The sequence below is a fragment of the Phaseolus vulgaris genome, chromosome 3, assembly GCF_051622355.1.
Source record: "Phaseolus vulgaris cultivar YP4 chromosome 3, ASM5162235v1, whole genome shotgun sequence".
Taxonomy (NCBI): domain Eukaryota; kingdom Viridiplantae; phylum Streptophyta; class Magnoliopsida; order Fabales; family Fabaceae; genus Phaseolus; species Phaseolus vulgaris.
This window is the reverse complement of record NC_143500.1, coordinates 3,770,077-3,789,286: the sequence shown is the minus strand read 5'-3', so window position 1 is coordinate 3,789,286 and position 19,210 is coordinate 3,770,077. Positions and strand designations below refer to the sequence as shown.

The window sequence follows — 19,210 nt, the reverse complement described above, 5'->3', positions numbered from 1 at the left end:
AATAAAATAGCAAACATTGTGCATAAATTTTTAGGCTTCTTATTCTTGCACCCCTACATTTTTCTTCCTGCACTCCACAATTTTCTAAATCCCGAAACTGACCTTAATCTTTTACTTGAAAAAGGACACAGTGGTTATCGGAATTAGGAATCTGCGAGTGTGCTATGGATTCATCAATCCAGAACTAAATTTTTTTTTCCCAGATGAGGGGGTGTTCTGGAAGCAATTTTTGCACAAATTAATGATTTCCGAATTGCTGAATCCAGAAGTCTAATTCTGTTATGGATTCATGGATCCAGAATGTTTTTTTTTTGAATTATGGATTTTAGAATCTAGAATACATATTTCTGTTATGGATTAGTAGATCCGGAATGATTTTTTTGAATGATAGATTTTTGAATGTGAAATGCATATTTTGAATTATGGATTGATGGATCCGAAATTTTACCGGAAGTGCCAATCCGAAATTTTTCCAGATTCCATAATCCATAATGCAAAAAAAATAAATATAGTTAAAGTGCATTTTAGGGTTTTTAAAAAATAATAGGGACAATTTGATCTTTGCATAACATTCTGGGGGTGCAGAAAGAAAAATGTAGGAGTGCAGGAAGAAACTGCCAAATTTTTATTGTAGGAAATTGGCTAGTACTCTGTCTAAACCAAAAGGTTTAAAAACTACTGCAAATTGTAAGAGGGTAACTGAAAACAGGGAGAAGGAAAAGAGGGAGCGCCGCCGCCACCGCCACCGTTGCCGCCACCGTCGCCGCCGACGGAGGAGAAACCATAGACGACCACCGTCGCTCACACCTTCTTCTTCTTCTTCTCCTCGATCCATCGCTTTTCAACTTCAGAACCTTTTCCCCTCACTTTCCTTTTCCGCTAGGGTTTCCATTCTTCTCCGATGCTCACTCTCGCACATTCTGCCGCTCCCAACTCTCGCTGAACCACGCCGTTGCTCTCGTCGCTCACGTCGTTAATAAGTGATTCGCAAATACAACGAACCAAAAATAAGAGTTGTAACCTCTTCCTCCTCTGTCATCTCGCTCTTCACAATTCAAGACCCATTTGAAATTACATAAAATAAAAATAATCCCAACATACCTGCTCATCAATTGCCCTTTTGAACTCAACATAGGCCAATATTTCCTTCAATATCTTACCCAACTCAACAAAACTGCTGCTTTTACGAACCTGCACATAAACTGTTTGCTTAAATTCCTGTTAGAAACCCGGTCTTGCTTTTATGTATTTGTGACACAAGTTTTGTTGTTTTTGCAGTCCTTGAGACATGCATAATATGGCTCTAATGAATGCTCCAATGCTACAGTTTAAGAACTCTGCTCTCTTTGGAATCCATCCTAACTTGTTTGTTTGCTTTCAGGCACAGAGTAGAAGTAAGTTAAGTTAATTTTGCCATGTTTGTTATTCTTGGGATTTTTGTCGTGTGCTTGAGAATGTAATTTATTAGCAATGCAATGTGTTAGCATCTATGAAATTTGAATTTATAAGGTGGATGCCGTAGTATGCTCGTAGAATTCAGCAGATGATATTATCTAAACATGGACACAAAATTAAGCGCGACTTTGGTATTGATTACTTTGAATGTTCCTACAGGTATAACTAAGAAACCATTACTTGTTGAAGCCATGGGTAGAGCAAATACTAGAAAAGAAAGTGCAAAAATTCGGAACAGAAAGATGTTGAAAAAGGTATCTCTTTATATAATTCAGCTTTCACCTTTAGTACTGCCATATCTATTGTAGAGATTTGTAGCGATATTTTGCATGATTGAGGTGTTCTGGAGACACATTTTGCATTCCAAATTGAATGCATGTTTGCTATGCCATTTACCTTAGTCCATGTAACCATTAGTAAAACATTGCATCCAAATTTTCCTAGTTAGTTTCAGATTTTAATAAGTTCTTCCTGTGAATTCTGTCTCTCCAAGAGTCCTTTGATTTATATAGAGATACACACTGTATTATGTTTTACTCGCAGACTATAACATAACCGGTGACAAGCTGTTGCAGCATTTTTAACTGAAAGAAACTTTATCAAAGGTTTATATTGCACCCCACTACACTGATTTTTTTTTCTCAGTATAATGGAACAGCTACACATCCAAGACTTTCGGTATTTTGCTCAGATAAGCAATTATATGCAATGGTTGTAGATGACAAGACTAGGAGTTGCTTGTTCTATGGAAGCACGCTGCAGAAATCCATCCGACAAGATCCTTCTTGTAGCACTCTTGTAAGTAGTATTAGTACTCCACCTTTTCTTACAAATAAACATTGCATGAGACAGGGAATGCATCTTTTACCTTTAATTCTCGGGTTACAAGGATGAGAATCCCCATATTTGGTGGGGGTCATGAAACTATATTCTTAGTTTATCTATTTTCACGAAAGTTATATAAAGGGGTGGGTGGGTATTTATATTTCCATTTGAAATAAAAGTATAATCTACATTAACATTCCATCTCTGCCACATTTTTCTTTAATTAGAGATGAATTATATAATTTATTTTGTCTAAAATTATAAATATCAACTAAACATGTCTATAGGAATAATACTGTGAAGGTTTAGATATATGTTTAGTTCTTATACAATAAATGAGCTTTGATTTTAGTCCTTGAAAACACTTTTCTTTATTTTTGGTTGCTTTGTAAAATTAAAAATTAATTCCTTTTATTCCCATTATTATATGACACTGAAAATTTTGAAAACATAAAAAAAAAATGTTTTATAGACTAAAACCAAAAGTCATACATTTTATATTTGGATTTTTGTTCTTCTGTTTTGGCATAACATGATTTCAGGAAGCTGCTCAACGTGTTGGGGAGGCACTTGTCCAAGCTTGTAATGATCTCAACATAAAAGAAATATCATCCTATGATCGCAATGGCCTCCACAGACATGAAGAAAAGCTAAAAGCCTTTGAAGTTGCCATTTCAAGTTATGGATTCTTGCCAAGATAAGTGTGTAGATGATATTGACACTTTTTAATGAAACACTCCAATGTTATGTGATTGAGGGTAGGACATAATCTCTTTTCAAGAATATTGACTTGCAATATACCATTGCTTATATGAACTTTGAAACATCTTGCATTCTTTATTCCATAATAGCATACATTGATTTGAATATCAATCTAGAATACTCTAATGATTTAGTTAGGTTGGAGCTAGCATTTGTTCTGTGGACAGGTTCAAATATGATGATTAGATTAAAATATATATTAGAAAGGCACTATATTAAATTTGATCAATAATCAAATGATTCATAATCATTAATGCTTATACAAAATACAACTTAAAAGCAGAAGAGAGTAGATCATTAGGTAGAATGAAACAAGGTGATAATAAAGTCATACTGATATAATATATTTTTGAGTGGTAGAGTCTCTTCAATTTTCTTTTAAAAAACAAAGGGTATATGGAATTGATGTTACACTGATGCATTAAAAAAATAGTAAACTACAATCTTAACTTTTATTAAAAAGAAATAAGTTAATATTAAAATACTAGTATTAGTGGTAACTTTTATTAATTTTTATCTTCCTTTTATTTAATGTTATTTTAGTCATTTTGTAAGAATATTTCATTAACCTTATAACATAATTTATTTCTCATTAATAAAAAAACAAATTATATTAAAGGCTAAATTAAGAATAATATTAAAACAAAAAGTAACCGCTAATAACAATAATAATTAAAAAAAAATATCAAAACACACACTATAATTACCCTATTTATATAAAATAAATGAATTATATTACTGTTAATTATATATTTAAATTTTCAATTTTATCGATTTTTAATTTTAATTAATATTCTTTTATTTTAAACATTAAAGTAATTATAGTAAATGGTAATGACCGAATAAAATACCAACAAAAATTTCAAAAATTAAAAAAAGAGAAAGAATTTTGTTTTGGCAAGGAATAAAGTCGAACATAAGACATATTTACAAGTTTTGAAAGTTTAAAACATTTCATTAATAACATTTATGTAAAAATATCTATTAATTTTTTAAGCTAACTAGTTATATTATATGAATCTTAATTCGCAGATCAAAATTTGCCCAAAATCTATCAGAAGTTACCACTTAAAAATAGAAAATGCACAAATATTTTCATCAATTAGACACACATGGAAAGAAAATGACAAACTAAAATGTCATATAGTATAATTATGTGTATAAACACTAATACTAATAGATATAAAAATACATATAATCTTTAATCTTTTAAAATATGATACGAAAGTACATATAATTTTTAAAATAAGATAAAAAAGTATATATAATCTTTAAAACAGGATAAAAAATACCTATAATCTTTAAAATGTAAAACACGAAGACACGAGTCTATATATATATAATTATAAATTATATAAATTAACAAAAAAATTTATGTATATAAATATATTTTATTTTTTTAACGAAAAAATTAAAAATTTATATAATAAATTTAAATTTTAAAAAATTAATGTATTTCTCTTTTAAATTTGTGTTAAATTCATACTAAATTTTTTATAAATCTAACAAATAAATTATATTAAGTGTTGGATTAAGAATGATATTAAAACAAAAAGTGAGTGCTAAAAAAACAATAGTAATTAAAAAATAACACATTAAAACACACACTAAATTACCCTATTTATTTTAATTAGAAGAATTATATTACTCAGTTAACTTACATATTTTAAATTTTAATTTTATCGATTTTTTTTAAACATTAAACTAATGATAGTAAATGGTAATGACCGAAAAATAATACCAACAAAAATTTCAAAGATCTATAAAAAGAGAATGAATTTTTTTGGCAAGAACATAACCATATTTCAAAGATCTTACTTTGGTCTTTCATTTAAAGAAGAATTTATTCTTACAATTTAATATTTTTTTAAAGATATGTATATGAACTATGTTATGTGCTATAATTTGTAATAACATTTGCATTTTGGTATATGTGTTCTGTGTTATATAATGCATTTTATTTTCTTGAAGCTGTGGTAAGTGCATGATATTGTATTAATAAATTCAAAAAATAGTTTTAAGATTATAAATTAAACAATGTTTTTTCATATTTTTCATGCAATTAAAATTATAATCTTGTTTTTAAATGATGTCGGTGGTTTTTTTTTATATAGATAGTTGTTTTAGTTTTAAAAACCCTCAATTCATTCATGTTATAGATTATAGATATTATAAAATAACTATATTAATTAAATAAATTAAATTATTATAATTATATAAATTAATTTTGTTTCTTTTACAATTAAACTAACTATTTATAACAAAAAAAATTAAAAAATGTGAGTAATTTAAAGTAATACATGTTTTTGAACTTCTTCTCCTCGATCCATCGCTTTTCAACTTCAGAACCTTTTCCCCTCACTTTCCTTTTCCGCTAGGGTTTCCATTATTCTCCGATGCTCACTCTCGCACATTCTGCCGCTCCCAACTCTCGCTGAACCACGCCGTTGCTCTCGTCGCTCCCATGGCTCCGTCGCGTTCCGGCGGCGACGCATGCAAGGGCGGAGCGCCGGAGTTCCCGGCGGGGCTCCGAGTCTTGGTCGTCGACGATGACGCCACCACGCTCAGGATTATAGAGCAAATGTCTATTCGATGTCGTTACCGCGGTTAGTTAGTTAGTTATTTGGTTTCACGGAGCTTCCATTTCTCGTTTATATTCTTTGTTTTCTTACGAGGTTAAGTAGTGAGGACATTGTTCTTTCTTTCTCAACATGATTCGTCGACCTTCAATTTATCTTCCCACACTGTTTCAATCATTCTCCAGCTCAACTTTCACCTATAAAACCCTTCTTTTTTCTTCTTCTACTCTCATCATTCTTCATGATTCTCACTCCAAACGCACTTTGAGTCCCTTTTACAATCTTCTGCCTCCCACCCAGAACCCTAACAACGTCGTAAACCTCATCTCCTCCCTCCTCAAACACAAAAGTTCCCACCTTTCCCTTCTCCAAAGTAATGACATCAAAGGGATCCTCCCCCAGTTGGGTCCCCATGAAATTTCAAGGGTCTTGCTCAGATGCCAGTCTGATCACTCTTCAGCCCTCACTTTCTTCAATTGGGTTAAAAATGATTTGAATATCACGCCAACTGTGCAAAACTACTGTGTAATTCTTCATGTACTTGCTTGGTCTAGAGTGTTCGCTCAGGCCATGGAGTTATTGGCTGAATTGATTCAAATGGTTGAGATTGAGGGTGTTTGTGCTTCTTCAAATGAGGGCATTTATGAGAATCTTGTGGGCTGTACTGAGGACTGTAATTGGAACCCTGTGATATTTGATATGCTCGTCAAGGCTTATGTGAAGGTGGGAATGGTTGAGAAGGGTTTGGAAACTTTTAGGAGGAACATTGAGACTTGTCTTATCCCCAATGTGATTGCTTGCAATTGTTTGCTGAGTGGGTTGTCTAGGTTTAATTACATTACTCAATGTTGGGAAGTGTATGAAGAGATGGGAAGACTTGGAGTACATAGGAATGCTTATACTTTCAATATTATGACCCATGTTTTATGCAAAGATGGAGATACAGACAAGGTGACAGGGTTCTTGGAGAAGATGGAGGAAGAAGGATTTGAGCCTGATTTGGTAACATATAACACACTTGTTAACAGTTATTGTAAGAAGAGGAGATTGGAGGATGCTTTTTATCTATACAAGATCATGTATGTCAGAGGTGTGATGCCTAGTTTGATCACATACACAACCTTGATGAATGGTCTTTGCGAAGAAGGGAAGGTCAAGGAGGCTCATCAGCTTTTTCATCAGATGGTTCACAGAGGTATAGATCCAGATATTGTGTCTTATAATACTCTTGTGTGTGGCTATTGCAGACAAGGTGAGATGCAAATGTGTAGATCAATATTGTATGAAATGATAGGAAATAGGATTTGTCCTGACAGCATCACTTGTCGGGTTATAGTTGATGGATATGCTAGGGATGGAAAACTTCTTTCAGCCTTGAATACTGTTGAGGAGCTTAAGAGATTTAGAATTAAGATTCCTGAAGAAGTATATGATTATCTTGTAGTTGCACTGTGTAAGGAAGGTAAGCCATTTGCTGCTAGAAGTTTTCTGCGTAGGATATCTGAGGATGGTTATACACCTAAAATGAACACATGCAATAAACTGGTTGAGTCTCTATGTGAATTCAATAATGTGGAAGAAGCACTAATTTTGAAATCTGATATGGAAAATAAGAGCATGAAAGTGAATGTTGCTGCCTATAGAGCTGTTATAATCTGTTTGTGTAGAGTAAAGAGGACTGTGGAAGCTGAAGTTTTGTTGGAGGAAATTATTGGTTCAGATATGTTACCTGATGTAGAAATAAGCAGGGCATTAATAAAAGGGTATTGTGAGGAAAATAAGGTTGATAAAGCTGTGTCCTTGTTGAAACTCTTTGCCAAGGAGTTTCAAGTTTATGATACTGAAAGCTACAATGCAGTTGTTAAAGTGTTTTGTGATGTTGGGAATGTGACAGAGTTGATGGAGGTTGAGGATAAGCTGCTGAAAGTGGGGTATGTTTCTAACAAGTTAACATGCAGGCATGTGATCCATGGATTGCAGAAAGCTATGGAGCTAGATGATGAGATTTTGAACCATAGTTTGTCTTAGGACAATTTTGAAACATAATTTGAGTTCTTTCCATCTATGTAAATTATCATGTTTGAGCTTCATTTTTGTAAGTCTGTTCATATTAATTTTACTCACTTATATTATAAAAATGGTTCTTTATCACATAAGAGTTTGAAATCATAGCAAATGGAAATTTCAATTTACAATTCTTGTATATGCAATGATTTTCTATGATTTCTTCGTTATTTCATCTTCCCTCTGTGGTTGCCCATTTCGCTCTGTTGTTGCTATGTAACTATTGATTTCGTTTTTATTTTACTTTTTCCATTTGCTGTGTTTGAGACTCTCTATTGTATGTGCATAACTGGTTTGTTATATTAATCCTTTTTCTTATCAATAGTCATGTATGGTTTGCCTAACTGTTCTTCAGCTAAAATACGTGTTCCTATCACATCAACTGTAGTTTTATTCTTTTAGTTAAGTATCACCAGGTTAATTGAACATTGTTTTTGATGTTTAGTCTAGTCAATGGATGGTTTTTCTGGACTTTAGAAGATACTTTTGGGTCTTTGATAACCCTTTTGTAGTGGGAGTTCACACTTTCCAAAGCATGAGCCCAAAACTCTGTATCTTTTATTTTGAATCGATATTCACATAATTGTAGTTGATACTTAATCTGTCTTTTCAGTAGGATCTGCAGGTATTGCTGTTATCTAAGTAAGCTTAAGCTCCCTTCAGCGTTGCTGTTTTCGTCTTTACTTTACTTCCCTTGACTGTGAAGGATGCCTCGGACAACCACTTTGGAGTGTTCCGGTTGCCCTCCTCTGCGTGCTTTAGCATTTGACGCACTTGGTCTCATCAAAGGTGATGCCTTTTTTGAATGCCCTTTTCTGAGTGTGTGACTTTCTTTTTCTTATCTTTCTGGGTTTGGCTTGTGTTCTTAGTTGTGGAAGCCCGTGATAAGCAACATCTCGTACTGACTCTCCAAAAACATGGAATGTATGCTCTGGTGGGAACATCTCGTGTTGCAAGGTGGACGGACAAGAGAACTTTGCTTTATTTGGAGGGTGAGTTTATTTTTCGAAACTGTGGTAAATAAGTTTAAAAGTTAAGTTGAATACAAATGAGTATTAAACAGTTAGAATAAATTGTTCATTCAACTTTGATAATGAAACATATTGATTGTGAATATAAAAGAGATGAACTAAATACAAGGCAAGTCACCAGGTATGGTGAAAAAATGCGAACTGAAAAGATGAAAGGATATTCAAATAACGAATTGTTCTTCTTTGAAGATCAGACATAGGCAGTCCCCTAAAATAGTGATTGTCAAAGAAATGCTGAATTTGAGATCACCATTGAAGATGAAAGTGAATATAATAGAGACATGTCTGAGGAGAATACCTTATCTAATTCCTTGATATCAAGGAACAGGACTGATGACACAATGAGTTCAATTTTTGATGACTTTCAGGTATCATTTTCATAAGATTGTTACTTGTTTATGTGTATCATTTGCTAATTATATTGTTCATGAACAGGGTGGTGACGCTGACAAAAAGAGTTGGGCCTCCTTCCAGGAATGCATCGACAAGGCCCCTGAACAAGTGCTAAGGTGATAAAGATTCGTCAAATTATAATATTCAACTATGGTGAATTTCCTGTGTGCCCTTGGAGGCAGATTATTACTAAACGGGATGGGAGAAAATGTTTGACAAATATAATATCTTAATATCTTTGCTTGTGAGATAAAAATTAAAATAAGCATGAAAATAGTGGAAATATATTCATGCTACTTGTCTCTGATTAACCTAACATTTTAGACTATCCGGTCATTTGGAACATGTCATACATAGCTGCATTTAACCCAAAGTAGCTGAAGTGTTAACTGTTAGCTTAACACTGTTAAGTACAGTGTTATCAATATCGGATAACGGTTCATATCGGAGACCCCAAAAATCCTTTACAGAGTTATAACGGACAACATAACAGGTTATGGCGGAAACATTGCGGTTAAAAGAAATATAATATAAATATATATAAATAACTTCAAAAACTACAAAAAATAATGAAAGTGTAGTGGCTGTCACATAGATAAAAAAATGTGGTGTGTAATTATAATGTTTTAAATGGGCCCAAAATAGGGAAAAAACCTAATTTAAGTAATTTGTGATTTTTTATTAGGGTTTCAGCGGCACATTGCTGCAAAGCATTCAATATTTAAATTATATTTAATTTTATTAGGGTTCTTTTAGGTTAAAGTTGAAATGGGCCTTTGGCCCAAAAACTTAAATAGGCCCAAAAAGTCTAATTTAAGTATTTTGTGATTTTTTATTAGGGTTTCAGCGGTACACTGCTACAGAGCATTTAAGTATGGAGACAATTTAGAATTTAAATTATGAATCCATAACAGTTCATTTCCTTATAATCATATTGTGGCACTAGTGTGTTTAAAAAGATTAATTTTGCATAATAACCAGATTGATGGCATTGGATTTATCAATATATTGGGTCTAACTACAGTTTTGGTTAAACAGGTATTATAGGAATACTAATGCAAAGCCAATATGACCTGTTTCAAGTTGTCGACCATCAAATGCTGATATCCCTAGATGTAGTTACTGCAGTGGACCTATGTGTTGTGAATTTCAGGTAGTTACTTTAGATATCAGTGGTTGAAGTTGAATGTTGTTGTTTTTGGCTTGTTCAAGCAAATGTTTGTATATTCTCTTTGGATACTGAGTTGTTAATGTTGATGGTGCCAGATTTTGCCACAGCTGCTTTATTACTTCAGTGTTGACAATGAAGTGGACTCTCTGGATTGGGCTTCAATTGTGGTGTATGCATGTGAAGCCTCTTGCAATGCAAGTTTGCCTTACAAACATGAATTTGCTTGGGTACAAATTTATTCACCTGCCACAGCCTTATAGGGAAAAATAGGGAAGTGCCTTTTTTTAATTATTTTATAAAATTTTGGACACATAAGTATAAGGTGTTTTTTGTGTGGCTTGGTGGAATTATGGGGAAGGGATTTCCTTATTCCAACATACCTGTCCATTTCAATTAAATGATTGTTTCTTCTTGCACCTATCTTCTTTTGCCACTTCCATACACAACATGAAAATACATTTTTATCATTCTTGTATCACCCTCATAGAGTAGTTTCCGGATTATGTAATCCGGAAACTCATTTGAAAAAGATCTGGATTACATAATCTGGAGTCTAAATAAGACTTCTGGATTATGTAATCTGAAGTAATCATGTATTTGAAAAAAGGCTTCTCTGGATTATGTTATCTGGAAGCTAATTAAAAATTTGAAAAATGAATTCTGGATTAAGTAATCCAGAATATTATAGAGGTACATTTTTGGAAAATTGAAAATTTATGGAGGTGAGAGAAGAATGTATGGAGGTGCAGAAAGAAATAGTCCAATTAAATTCTTAGGTAAACTTGTATAACAATGGAGAAGCTGGATAAATGAGCCCATTGATCTCCATTCATGATTCGAATCCCATTTATATAGCACTTCCATTGGAATTAAACCATTTTCTATTTTAGAATTATTAAAAAAAAGTATATTTAGTATATATTTTATTTATTTTATAAAATTTAATATTATCTGAAAATTATATTTTTTATACTGTCCATGGTGGAATCTTTCTAATTTGACCATTAAACAACATCTATTAAATTTGACATTAAACAACATCTATTAAATTTGACATTATTGTTGTAGATTTCAATTTGATAACCAATCAGTTTTTTTCTTTATTTACGTAATTTTTTACTTTTTTTATATGTATATGCTTAATTTGTATTTTTCTTTTTCTTTGCATATCTAACTTTGGTTTTCCATTTTAACTGGGTTTTTCAATTTTCTCATTGAGTATTCTTTGTAACACAATTTTAACAGCATTATGACCCATATGTTCTTGAGTTATATTTTAACATGACGAATATGAGCAAAATGAACCATTCTTTTAACAATTTTTGCAAACTGACATTATTCCTCCTAGTTTTGTAAATCGTCTCTAAAAGAATTATTCCTCCTAGTTTTGAAAATCGTCTCTATAAGAGTTGGTGATAAAATAATGATAAATACAATGAAATCTGAACAAAGTATAAATGCTAGTCGAGAACAAGTTAAAATTTTTGCTACTTAAATTTTGACACAGGTTATACTTATGATTGTAATATATATGTTACATTAATGATAGTCATGTCAAAATTTTTAAAATAAATTTGATTTTTCTAATATGGTATAGAGTTAATTTCGGTCGAATCTCCAAAAACACATATTGTGTATTATATTAACAATGCTCATATTTTTTTTAAAAATAATTAAATCTGGAAAAGAAAGAAACAGAAATTAGAATAAAAAATAAACGGAAATGTAGAATTGAGTGAAGAATAAATCATTTATGGACAATCATAGAATTGAGTGAAGAATTAAGATGTAAATGGTAGAAGTTGAAAGATATAAATGTAAAATATACAATTTTAAATAAAATGTAAAAAAAATTAAACAAAATGAATAAATAAATAAAATATAGTTGTCAAATCATCCAATCAATAATTGATTACTAGATCATTCACGGTTCTACTTAATGAGACCTAAACACAAAAGAAAACAATAACATTAAAATTAAATTGCAGAAAAATAAAGGATTTCGCCTTTAATCATTCCAATTTGCACAAAATTTTGTAGCAAAATCCCACATGCTCAAAACGTTCATGTCTTCTCTATTTCCTTGATTTCCCATACTCAGCTAAATATTACTATAATAAAACCCTAATCCTAAATCATAACTAATAAACTCTAAATCTTAAACACTAAACCCTAAATCATAGATTATTCTTTATGGAATATTTTCAAATCATACTTTAATAACATATTTTATGAATTTTGAATTTATCATTTCGAAAATTAAAAAAATGTATTATGAAAAGAATATTTTGAGATGATTTTTGTCTACGAATTTTCTATCATGTAAACACACTTTGTTTATGGAACCCTTATTTCAGAATTTTTTTTTTACGGAATAGAGTCACCAAAAATTATTAAGGATAATCCTGGTATTTTGAAAAATGTAAGGGTGGAAGAAGAAAAATGTAGGAGTTCAAAAAGAAATATCCTATTATTATTTATTGATTTAATTAAATGTTTGGGTGGGGTTATATATTTAATATCTTTCCCACCGTTATCATTTGCTTCCCCTCCAAATTTCCGTTCGCACCATTCCTTTTCCTTTTCCCTCCTCACATTTCATTTCTCCAATTCTCACAAATTTTCCTTCTTCATCACTCACACCTTCTTCTTCTTCTTCTTCTTCTTCTTCTCCTCGATCCATCGCGTTTCAACTTCAGAACCTTTTCCCCTCACTTTCCTTTTCCGCTAGGGTTTCCATTATTCTCCGATGCTCACTCTCGCACATTCTGCCGCTCCCAACTCTCGCTGAACCACGCCGTTGCTCTCGTCGCTCCCATGGCTCCGTCGCGTTCCGGCGGCGACGTATGCAAGGGCGGAGCGCCGGAGTTCCCGGCGGGGCTCCGAGTCTTGGTCGTCGACGATGACGCCACCACGCTCAGGATTATAGAGCAAATGTCTATTCGATGCCGTTACCGCGGTTAGTTAGTTATTTGGTTTCACGGAGCTTCCATTTCTCGATTATATTCTTTGTTTTCTTACGAGGTTAAGTAGTGAGTAAATCGCTGGTTCCGTGGTTGAAGCATTGTCTTCTCTTCACCACCGAGCTCGAGAATTGGTTGGCGCGATATGTTCTTACTTAATCACTGATTTGAAATGGATATTTGGAAATATATTCATTACTCGGCACATCGATAGTAGTGATCTTGCCAGTTCTACTAATATTGTCTCCAGCATATATATATATATATATATATATATATATATATATATATATATATATATATATATATATATGATTCTGTGTTCTATAAAAGAAACATTACTTTCTCTTCTAATTGTTCCCTCGAGTGAAAAACCCTACTGGTAGGAGTTGGGTATGCTACTTAATGTGATACTAAAACATTGAGCTTCTCCTTCTAATGAACCAATCTTTTGAGTTGTGTTCCCCTATTCTACTTAAATCCTAAGAATTGGTGCTTGCTTTGAAAGTTGAGTTACGGTTACCTATAGGCTATATTAGGGTACAAACTAAATACCAATAGGGGCGTGAAGCCGTCTAAGTGGAAGTGACTATCATTGAGTCAATGTCGATAGACTAAGGCTTGTAATGGATGTGACAACTTTAGTTAGGAGTCTCAGTCAATAGAATAATGGAAGATTCGTTATATCCACCTCGTCCCTCACATGCAAGATTGAGTATTTCAAGTGGGGAACTATATATTTATGAGTGGTTTGATAGTTGTTCGATAGTGTTGACACGATAAGTTCAATAAATCTTGTTACGATTGACTTTGATACCACCTAAGAAAGTAGCATTAGGCAAGTCTACCCTACAAATTTGACTTGTAAGTGAGATTCGCACATATTTATATATTATAATTTAATCATATATCGAGGAATGTGAGATTTCCAACAGTTTAGTTAAAGGCTAACTGTAATTTTGCCTTTCTTCAAATCCTCACAGTGTTCAACTCTCTGATGAAGACAATTGTAAACAAATACGCAGATAGGTTTTGTACTTTATTTGGGAGGTGTTCTCATTTAGTGTGTTCAACTATGTGTAATGAATGTGTAAAGGGCTTGGTTTTTACCATGGGTTAAGGAGCTCAACAAATTTTTTTGTTAAAATCTAATGGAGAATGTTTATGATGCAGTCTATTCACCATGACCTGAAATTTCAGTAAAAAAAGTGGTGTGGAAATTTGGAAATGATTTCAATAGATATGGTGGATATAGTAAAAGTTATGACATGGATTTTTTCTGATTTGCAACTTGTCTTTCATTTGAACTATGTTTTTCTTCTTACTTGCTGTGTTTTTATCTTCCAGTTACCACATGCACTGAGGCTACTGTGGCTTTGAATCTTCTGCGGGAAAGGAAAGGTTGTTTTGATGTGGTACTGAGTGATGTTCATATGCCAGACATGGATGGCTATAAGCTCCTTGAACATGTTGGGCTGGAAATGGACCTTCCTGTAATCAGTAAGTGACCATTGTCCTTCCTTATAATTACAAGTGTCAGTGATGCTTAACATTTGAAATATATTCCGCATGGTGCAGTGATGTCTGGTGATAGTACAACAAGTGCTGTCATGAAGGGAATTAGACATGGGGCTTGTGATTATTTGATTAAGCCTGTACGTGAGGAAGAACTGAGGAATATATGGCAGCATGTTGTTAGGAAAATCTGGAATGAAAATAAAGAACATGATAATTCTGGCAGCATGGAAGACAGTGATTGGAATAAACGGGGGAATGATGATACTGAATATACTTCTTCTGTTGCTGATGCAGCAGAAGTAGTTAAAGGCCCAAAAAAGAGGAGCAGTTTAAAAGAAGAAGATATTGAATTGGAGAGTGATGATCCAGCTACATCTAAGAAGCCTCGTGTAGTGTGGTCAGTAGAACTGCATCAACAATTTGTCAGTGCTGTGAATCAACTTGGGCTTGACAGTACGAATCCCTTGCTATGTTTTTCTTGCTATTGCTTCTATTTTTTCACTCAGTTACTAGACTTAATTGGATTACAAAAAGCACAAAACACACATATATGTTTTCCTTTTGTTTATTTAAGCATTTATTACAATTTAGCTTATAGATTGTTTCTTATCCTTGTTTTAGAGGCTGTGCCAAAGAGAATACTTGAATTGATGAATGTCCCTGGTTTGACTAGAGAAAATGTTGCAAGTCATTTACAGGTTGGTTTTTAGTTCAAAATGTGAAGCAATAGTTTACCATTTCCCCCCAGAATTGTTTACATATTTTAATTTACAATATTAGATTTGCAGCTGATCTTGTTAGTTACACTGTATTTATTTTTTTGGCTTTTTTAATTTCTTAATTTTTATTGTGTTATATGACACATGCCTCAGCCTTCAGGTTACTTTTTATTTGGTTCAATGCCAGCATATTATTTTCTTCTGTCTTGATGTCAATTTCATGTTGGAATTTTGTTGTTGCAATTATATCTTCTGAGCAGAAATTACCTTCGCGGTATCTTCTATAAACTTTAAGTACCACTGCTTGATACTCTTATGTGCATGATTAGTCTTTCTTAGCATTGACGAGTGAAATGAATGGGAACCTTTTTTAAGTGATAAATGTCATTTAATGTAAGTTTACTGGTGTCAGAATTTAAGAGTTTATGACCACGGTCATTCTTTACTAACCGGAAAATATTGCAATGATTGGGTGAAGAATATTATCTCCTATTATGCAAATATTTTATCTCTTTTACTAAGTAAGGCAATGAATGTAGATAAATGAGCTTACGTGTAGTTGCTCTGAAGTGTAATTAACATTGTCGTTTGAACTGCTATATTCATTCACAGAAATTTAGACTTTATTTGAAGCGATTAAGTGGAGTGGCACAGCAACAAAATGGGATGTTAAATGCAGTTCCTGGGACTATAGAATCCAAGCTGAGTGCTACTGGAAGATTTGACATACAAGCTTTGGCTGCTGCTGGCCATGTTCCGCCTGAAACACTTGCAGCCCTTCATGCTGAGCTCTTAGGTTGCCCTGCATCTAACATAATGTCTACAATGGACCAGGCTACCTTGCTGCAAGCATCCATTGGGCTAAAACATTCCCATGCTGAACATGCTGTGGCGTATGGTCAGCCTCTTGTTAAGCGTCCCAACATTGGCACGGATTTTCTTCCATCTGTCTTAACTGCGAATGATGTGTCGTCAGGATATGGTGCATGGCCATCATCTAATAATACAATGGGTTCAGTGAGACCCAATAATAGCGTTGAAAGAGTGGGTACTCAGAATAACAACATACTGATGGATATATTAGACCACCAGCAAAGGCAGCTACCCCAGCAAAAACAACAGCACCACCACCAGCAAAAGCAACAGCAACAGCTGCGGCAGCAGCCTCTGATACCTGATCAAAGTTGTTCAATCAATGTTCAACCATCTTGCTTGGTGGTTCCATCTCAATCCTCTGACACTCTACAGGCAGTAAATAGTTCTGCTTCTGTTGATCAGAATTGCAGTTTTGGCAGGAATGCCATTATTGATTATAGTTTATATTCACAGAAATCAAATAATTCAGTTAGTGCATCTCAATTTCCCAGTAGTGACACAAAAGCTCAAGGTGTTCTGTATGGGTATACTACCCCCTCCACTTGTTCTATGAGCTCCATCAATGGCAATATTCAGCAGCTTCAAAACTCAACTTTGACATTTGGTGCTGCAAGACCTTTGCCTAGCCCTTTGCCCATGTCTGATAGACAAGATCCCTATGGTTTCAAATCGGGTGATTCATTCGATCAAGTATGCCTTAGGAATATTGGGTTTATTGGCAAAGGTATCTGCATTCCAAATAGGTTTGTGCAAAATGAAATTGAATCATCTGTAAGTGATTTTAGTAAAATGAAAGTCAATGTAGATAGCAGTGGCAACACACTGAAGGAGGAGCCAAATTTTATAAACATGCAAAAAGTGAGTCGCCCAATCGTAGAAAGATATCAATCTTGTGATCATTCAAGTGTGTTTACTGAATAGGTAAGTTGACAATTATTTGAGTTTTATGTTTTATAAGATTGTGAATATTAGTTTAACTCTACATCCTTAATAATTTTGAACATTATTTGTTATTGGAGCTTATTGTATGTATAATGTTATTTTTTTGCACAAGTAATTTAAACTTCCTATAAAATAGTATTTATTTGTATCTTTGAGTGCCTGGATGTGTATTTGTATTGTCTTTGATATTTCTCGAACGCAGATATAATAAATAACTACTGCAGAAATGTGTTGGGAGTTTATTAAAACCACGAGGAGGAAGATGTTCGGCAATTACCATACATATTTTTCTTCCAAAATACGCTAATAATTTAATACCAACTGGGATGCGTTCAACGAAAAGGTAGAAGATATTGTAGCAACTAGCAAGCTTTGGGATCACGCTAGTTCATTATTATAGTTTCTCACTCTTTGATGTTCCTTGATTATTTTCTACATCTGCATTTTTGCACAAAATTTAATTGAGTAATAGCAGAAAGTTGAATGGACTTGCTCTTTTTCTCCTCCCCCCTTGTGCTTGCTTGGGTCTTCTATATTCCTGGATTTCGCATTTCCCTGCTATAAGTTCATATCTTTCAAATTATATTTGTCATTATATTTATGTTGGTTGTGAATGCCTGAATCTTGTTTGCAACAGGTTGAAATATATTTAGCAAGAGAAGGCTTTTTCATACAGGTACAAAGTCAGTCTTCATTGGGCAATGTTCCAAATGATCGTTGAGAAGGTCTTTCCATGAAGGTACAGATTGCTTCCTCAGTCTTTTAGATGAGTGTTGTAGTTAGCTTGTCTTCATTGGGCTCTACAATACATTGTAGATTCCAATTAAAACTTGCTGTCTACAAAGAAAGCCGAACTACAATGACTTCTGAAAAACTGATGGAGAAACAATGTGTACGTTTGTGAAAAAGGTATGTTCTCATCAATTATTTGGTGCATTGTAGAGCCCAAGGAAGAGTGTCTATATAAATGTGTAGTATTTATTTATAGGTGTGTTGGTTTTCTCGTATGTAGCTGCACATGTATCTAGGAATGTTATATAATCTATTAAATAGTCTGTAGGGAAATAAAACCTTTCTCTAACTACTGTTTGAATTGATGGCTTCTTACCAGCAAAATTTTATCTAGGGATTCTTTTGTTTATAATGTTAAATGCTTGGTGATTATCCATTATGAAAGTAGTCTAAGTTGTTTGGTGTAGTATATTAGGATCAAATGAAATGTTCACCATTAGAAAGTTCCATTGTATCTTCCATTCTTTATATTTGTGGTGAAAGAATTGCTATTTCCAAATAATGGCTTGAGTGAGTAATGTTTAGCTATTTGTTACTTCATAACATGGTAAGAATCCACTTAAAGTGGAAAATCCCATTTTTCCAATTTTTGCTCTTTTGTAAAATAAGCTGGATATTAAACATAAATAAACTTAGATTTACTAAAATATTTTATTTTTGAAATGAGATGTTTTCGTGATTTTAAAAAATTATAGCTTGTGATTAATTTCTATTTAGTTTTTTTTCTTAGTTTCATTATGCAAAAGTTATTTATTTTTATCCAAATGAAATTAATTATACTAATGATTTTCTCTTTAAAATTCTCTTTAAAGATAACACCTTTTTAGTCTTTATAAAATGTATAAACTTTGACTCCAATTTGTGTAAATTTATTTTAGTCATAAACTTTAAAAGGTTGTGAACATTCTTACATAGAATTTACCAGTTGTTTATTCTATTATGACCATGATCTAAAAATTAATGTCTTTAATATTTTTTTGACTGCGTTTCAAATTAATCTTCAAACGTTTTCTATAATTTTCAATATTATAATTAAATTTATTACAATTTTTTTTTATGAAAACTTTACATGTTTTGACTTTGATAAGAAACTTGTATTTTTTTTTAAAATAATTATTTA

General features: G+C 32.8%; 3 protein-coding genes across 14 annotated transcripts; all 3 read left to right on the top strand.

Annotated features, from left to right (window-relative positions):
• The first annotated feature begins 652 nt into the window (after positions 1 to 652).
• Positions 653 to 3,153, top strand: LOC137806155 (Ribosomal L18p/L5e family protein). 4 transcript variants are annotated; one of them, XM_068606133.1, is made up of 5 exons: positions 653 to 1,013; positions 1,279 to 1,394; positions 1,615 to 1,709; positions 2,101 to 2,253; positions 2,823 to 3,153. In XM_068606133.1, the coding sequence occupies exons 2-5, from the start codon at positions 1,289 to 1,291 to the stop codon at positions 2,979 to 2,981; spliced, it is 513 nt and encodes a 170-aa protein (XP_068462234.1). In that variant the 5' UTR covers positions 653 to 1,013; positions 1,279 to 1,288; the 3' UTR covers positions 2,982 to 3,153. The 4 variants fall into 4 exon arrangements, with proteins under 4 accessions (XP_068462234.1, XP_068462235.1, XP_068462233.1 ...); XM_068606134.1 differs by having other exon boundaries at positions 653 to 1,016; XM_068606132.2 differs by having other exon boundaries at positions 653 to 1,394.
• Positions 3,154 to 5,343: 2,190 nt separating this feature from the next.
• LOC137806154 (pentatricopeptide repeat-containing protein At5g40400) lies at positions 5,344 to 10,696 on the top strand. 6 transcript variants are annotated; one of them, XM_090299997.1, is made up of 7 exons: positions 5,344 to 6,816; positions 8,392 to 8,474; positions 8,555 to 8,677; positions 8,911 to 9,084; positions 9,152 to 9,225; positions 10,148 to 10,262; positions 10,376 to 10,696. In XM_090299997.1, exons 1-2 carry the CDS (start codon positions 5,754 to 5,756, stop codon positions 8,445 to 8,447), a joined length of 1,119 nt encoding a protein of 372 aa, XP_090156123.1. In that variant the 5' UTR covers positions 5,344 to 5,753; the 3' UTR covers positions 8,448 to 8,474; positions 8,555 to 8,677; positions 8,911 to 9,084; positions 9,152 to 9,225; positions 10,148 to 10,262; positions 10,376 to 10,696. The 6 variants fall into 6 exon arrangements, with proteins under 6 accessions (XP_090156123.1, XP_090156125.1, XP_090156124.1 ...); XM_090299999.1 differs by having other exon boundaries at positions 8,302 to 8,474; XM_090299998.1 differs by having other exon boundaries at positions 8,299 to 8,474.
• A 2,116-nt stretch (positions 10,697 to 12,812) lies between these two features.
• RR14 (response regulator 14) lies at positions 12,813 to 18,469 on the top strand. 4 transcript variants are annotated; one of them, XR_016519401.1, is made up of 8 exons: positions 12,813 to 13,239; positions 14,591 to 14,743; positions 14,822 to 15,214; positions 15,383 to 15,459; positions 16,093 to 17,277; positions 17,501 to 17,641; positions 17,936 to 18,037; positions 18,115 to 18,469. XR_016519401.1 is itself a non-coding variant. In XM_068606128.2 (6 exons), the coding sequence occupies exons 1-5, from the start codon at positions 13,098 to 13,100 to the stop codon at positions 17,275 to 17,277; spliced, it is 1,950 nt and encodes a 649-aa protein (XP_068462229.1). In that variant the 5' UTR covers positions 12,813 to 13,097; the 3' UTR covers positions 17,936 to 18,469. The 4 variants fall into 4 exon arrangements, 1 of the variants encoding a protein (XP_068462229.1); XR_011080308.2 differs by lacking the exon at positions 17,501 to 17,641; XR_016519400.1 differs by having other exon boundaries at positions 17,936 to 18,469.
• Positions 18,470 to 19,210: the final 741 nt, after the last annotated feature.